This window comes from Pygoscelis adeliae, unplaced genomic scaffold (genome assembly GCF_000699105.1).
Source record: "Pygoscelis adeliae isolate BGI_AS28 unplaced genomic scaffold, ASM69910v1 Scaffold63, whole genome shotgun sequence".
Lineage (NCBI taxonomy): Eukaryota > Metazoa > Chordata > Aves > Sphenisciformes > Spheniscidae > Pygoscelis > Pygoscelis adeliae.
Window position 1 is genome coordinate 4,322,448 of NW_008824414.1, and position 5,151 is coordinate 4,327,598.

The following is a 5,151-nucleotide window of genomic DNA, read 5'->3' on the forward strand; positions in this document are numbered from 1 at the left end:
ATTTAGCTTTGTTTTTATATGTAGTTTATAACCTCTCAAGTCTCTTGTTTAAACGTACAGAATTATTGTGTACATTTTATGTATTACATGATTTCTTTGTACAAACAAATTTTAATTCTGGACTACTAAAAAAACCACAATTCTGTTACAATTTGGTAGTTTTAATGAAAGTGGCAAAGGAGAATCTAAAAGTGTGCTTAGGTAATAGAGCAAACTGAATGAAAAAAATGAAACCATTACATTTAAAACATCAAATATTACTTTAATTACGTAAGGCAGAAAAACAATGCACAGGGCATCGAGTATAAACAAAAATAATTGATTTGTGGTTTAACTAAACTGTAAAGTTATGAACAAAATACCAAAAATCAATAAAAGTGTTGGGGAGGGGAAGGAGTGATGAGGAGAGTCATGAAAGTAATTTTTCTTTTTTTCTCTTTTTTTTTTTTCTCCCTTTTCCCATAGGCTGCTTTAACATTTTAAGACAAATGTTTCATCAGAAGCACTAATGGATGTTGGCATGCCTTGGATAAGGTGGTGACCGCTGGATGTCATTTGTTTCTGTTCACTGCAAAGAGCCAAAATTGACTCCATTTGGAGTTGAGAGAGAAAGCAGTACAGACCTATCAAGATGACTGATCCTATGATGGATTTTTTTGATGATGCCAATCTTTTTAGTGAGACCTTAGAAGGTTTGTCAGATGATGCCTTTGTTCAACCTGGACCTGTTTCACTTGTTGATGAATTGAATTTGGGTGCAGAATTTGAACCTTTGCACATAGACTCATTGAACCATGTGCAAGATGCTCAAAATCAACAAAAGATGAGTGAGTTTGATCAACTGAATCAGTATGATTCCCTGAAACTTCACTCAGTAAATCAGTCTTTTAATAGCTCGGCTGACAATGTCTTATCACCACACTCTCAATTCAATTGTTCACCAATTCATCCGCAAAACCAGTCTAATGGGATGTTTCCAGACGTGGCTGATGGTAGTCCTATGTGGGGTCATCAAACTGCCACAACTGTTTCGAATCAAAATGGGTCCCCCTTTCACCAAGGACATTCTCAGTCTATGCAGCAAAACAAAAGCTTTGTAGCACACCATGACTTTGCCTTATTTCAGGCTAATGAACCGCAGCATCAGTGTGCCTCCCTACGGTCGCAACAAAGCAGAAACAACACGGGGCAAGATGCTCTGAGTCAGCCAAAAGACTTCATGGAAGTTAACGTATCTACTTCTCACAGAGTCAGTGTTAACCATCCACCTCCAGTTTCTAATCCATCAACTTCACAGCAGCCTCTGTCTGTTCAACAGTTTTCTCAAACTGCAAGTGCTTCAATACATTTTTGTGGGAATCAAGAAGGAAATTTTGGTGGACAGTCCCCAACTATTACTCCATGTTCTGTCAATAATAGCCAACAATTTTCATCTCCTTATTCTTACTCTAACAACCACATTTCTCCTACCAGCCTTCTTCAGTCTACAACAGCTCTTTCTACTAGCCAGCAGACACACTCTATCTCTGACTTCACTGGAAGCGATGCCTTTACATCTCAAACAGGGACCAAGCAAGAAACAACTGAGCACATGTTGAATCCTAATACACCTTTGAATTCAAATAGTTTTCAAATGTTGCATTCTGCGCATCCTCAGGGCAACTTTAGTAGTTCAAAACTCTCTCCTGTGAATATTAATTTTCCAGCTTCTGCTGGTTCTGCTTCTCAGATAAGCCATTTCACTGACCCTATTGAAAGCAACGGTTTCACATCTTTAGATGACAACTTACTTCATCAGGTCGAGACTCATAATGAACCATTTACAGGACTTGACCCGGATGACCTCCTTCAGGAAGACCTTCTGCCACAGTTTGATGATTCTGCATTTGTTCAGGATAGCACAAGCCATGTTTTAGAGCATGACCTAGAACGCCATATAACCCCACAGCAAGTAACACAGTCATCTGATCTTGTTCGGGCACAGTCTCAAAGTCAGATCCATCCTTGGCATTCTTCAGTTTCTAATCAGCATCTGCAAGACAGAAGTCGTGTCACCTTACAAGGACAGGTATGTAGGGATTTGGGGGGTGGGAGTTTGAGCTGTTTGATTTGGTTGATCTGGTGAAATGAATAATAGTGACTGGTGCTTGTGCCAGAGCATAACTGGAGTCTCTGAGCTGTTGTTACTTGACCCTGAAGAAGTCTTAAGTAACTGCTAGTTTAGGAAAAAAACCCAACCCTGTTGATGCAGGCCTTCCTTTCTCCTGTTGTTTTCTTGCTATTGTAGAAAACAAGATCTATATGAGTTGAAATACTTACTCAGAGAAAATGGTGCTGGTCCTTCTGCTGCTTATATTTCCCAAATACAGCAGAGAAAATTGGTTGTTTTATGATTTTGGTGCAAATACAATGGCTTATTGTCTTAAAGTACTTATAGCAACATATTTTTAAGAGCTTTAAAAAGTCTTGTATGGCTGATTTCCTGGAAGAATTGCACTGGTTTTGTTGTTACTCGGTCCTTTGCTTGGTATCTTTGTGCTTGTGCTTGTTGGCTAAAAATACAAACTTTTTAGTTGTTGTTTTTGATGTGATTAGTAATAATAGAAAACATATAAAAGGCTATGCCTATGTTTGATTTTGTTACTTTTGGCTAAACCAAAAAACTGCAGTTGTTTTAGTGTAACGTGCACATCTACTGCAAGTATTAAAGCCTTCTGCGTGGAGGACAAGATAACATAAAAATTATATTGTACTTTTTTAATGGTATACAAGAGAAACGAACTTTGCAGACAGCACTTTTCAGATTATCTGAGAGAAATTAAAATTGTGTGAGCATTGAAGAGTTCAGAAAGACAATCCTTCAATCCTTCAGCCTGTTTCTTACGAGTGCTTTCTCATAACACGTGTAACGTAGTGAATTTTCAAATAGTTTTAATTGAGATATTAAGTCTACTTTTTTTTTAATGCTGACCTTCATCGGTATCATAATCTCTTTTATAGGAAGTGTGTAAGTGTCAATAAATTGAAATATAGACTGGTGCTTCTGGCTTGCTTTGGTCTCTTAGGAGAGTAGCTAAGCTTTTCAAAACCAAACAAAATAGGGCAAGTAAAGTTATTTTTTCACAACACTAACCAGCAAAATCATGTTTTTATTACAGCTACTAGAAATCTCAGCATATGTGAGATTCTTGCAGATTTTTCAGCTCAAAAAATTCCTAAATCAAAAGAAAATACATCCTGAGTATAGGAGAGACTTAATAACGAAAGACAAATAATTATTCTTTCAGCTTTTAAAATTTATCAGTCTTTAAAGCTGTTGCTATGGTTTTGGAGGCTAGTTTAGTGGCTTTCTTTGTTAATGCTTGAAGAGTGGTATCAGTGACTGCATTACCTGTAAGTTAATACCTTAATATTATAATAGTTTGGCACTGCTTGGTAGCTTCCAGCCCAAATTTGATTTGACAGGAATGACTGAAACTTCTTCAGTTAGATAGTTTGGCAGAAGGAGCTGTAGCTTCTGTGTGATAAATGCCCATATTCAGCTGACATTGCTGGTTATCTAGGGTTTCCAAAATTGTGAGACTGTGTTGAAATCCATGTACATGTGAATGGTGAAAGTAGGAATTTTTATTTTAAACTCCTGTTTTAAATTCTAATAGGAATTCAGCTTGTATTTGGGAAAGGAGAGGGAATATAAATGTTTTCTAACTTTCAATGTCTGCATTTCAAAATAGAGGCAACTCTGATATCAAATATATACATGTAGACAGCTTTAAAAAGGTTGTAATAACTGTATTACTTCTCTGTATTCTTGCTACCAATATTCTCTCTACCTGAGAATCCAGAATGGTGTCTTACTGGACAGAATGGTCTTATTGGGAGGGAAAGGAACTTAATTAGTGACTCTTGTTTCTACTTAGCTTGCAGGACACAGGCCTGTGAAGGAGGCAATGTAACACTCCCCTCCCCCCCATTAGTGTAGAGAAAAGGGTTTAACACATTTAATCTTTGGTCTTGGTTCAGTAGATTGCTTCTCCATCACAACTTCTGCTTATGTTTATGGAGCGTGTAATTTTGAATTCCTACTAGTGAAACTTTTTCTGTAAAATTGTGGTGTGATGTTAATAGAACATGGATACGGCTGTGTATTTGAGATTAGCTTGATTCACTGAACGATACAGTAGATGCATTCTGTTGGTTTCGATAAACACTTCTTATTTTTTAGGTCAGGGAGGGTGAAGAAGAGGGCACAGCCCAAGTAGCTACTCTTGTCAGTTATCTTGGTAACCTAAAGACATGTGGTATAGTAGCTACTAGTGAAACACAATCCTGTTTATTGCTGTGTGTACAGTACTGCAGAGGGAGCAGGGCCCGAGTTCCCTGCCAGGAAGTGGAGCAGCAGAACCCGGAGTTGTGAACAGTGGCGTTGAGGCTGTTGGTCTCCCATGAGCATACTCGGGGTGAAGGGTGAAGAGGAAGTGGATTCCAGGAAAAATGGGGGTGGCAAGAAATCCAGGGGTTAGTATCATTTGTGAGGAGCATGTGGGATACAAGCCAGGCGGTGAAAAGTGGGTCTAATAAAATTTTCTGGTGCTGTGACTTTTCTGTTGTATACATCAGAACCTTTCAAGACTTACTTCGATCTCGCTGACTGTCAGTTTTAGCGCTTTGTTTTCTAACTAGGAATAGAGGGAAAGTTCTAAGGCCTGTGGAGAGTGTTTTAAGTTTTTGGGGGTTTGGTTTTGGTTTTTATAGTCATGTGAAAACAAAGCAACTTTGCAGTATTTAAACTTTTTTTTACATTTTTCTCCTGGAACTTTGAAATGAAACGGACAGAAAACAGGTAGTTACAAAACTGCTTGGTTTGGCTTTTATTATTTTGGGGTATGCAATAAATTGTATAAATTGGATTCTGACCTTGAGTTTACCTAATCAGAGGGGTGCTTAATGTTTCCTTCAGAAACTGGTTGTGAAGCAGTAGCTGTCAAGCTATTGTGAGGTATGTATTGTTGGGGGAGTGACAGAAGCAAACAATGTCGAAGCCTCTTTAAATCAGCAGTGTATGTAATATGAATAGTAATAGAAAAGTGTGGCAATTACTGAAGTTAAGAAGTGTTTCAGATCTGTCTTTTGTCTGATTGCAATTCTAAG

General features: G+C 37.9%; 1 protein-coding gene across 1 annotated transcript in view; it reads left to right on the plus strand.

Moving 5' to 3' along the window:
• The window catches only part of CHD9 (chromodomain helicase DNA binding protein 9), a 92,136-nt gene that overhangs the window by 9,763 nt on the left and 77,222 nt on the right, over nt 1-5,151 (plus strand). Inside the window, exon 3 of the mRNA XM_009320846.1 lies at nt 466-2,068. Within this exon, the coding sequence (XP_009319121.1) occupies nt 632-2,068 (1,437 nt within the window). The 5' untranslated portion in view covers nt 466-631. The remainder of the gene's footprint in view (nt 1-465; nt 2,069-5,151) is intronic.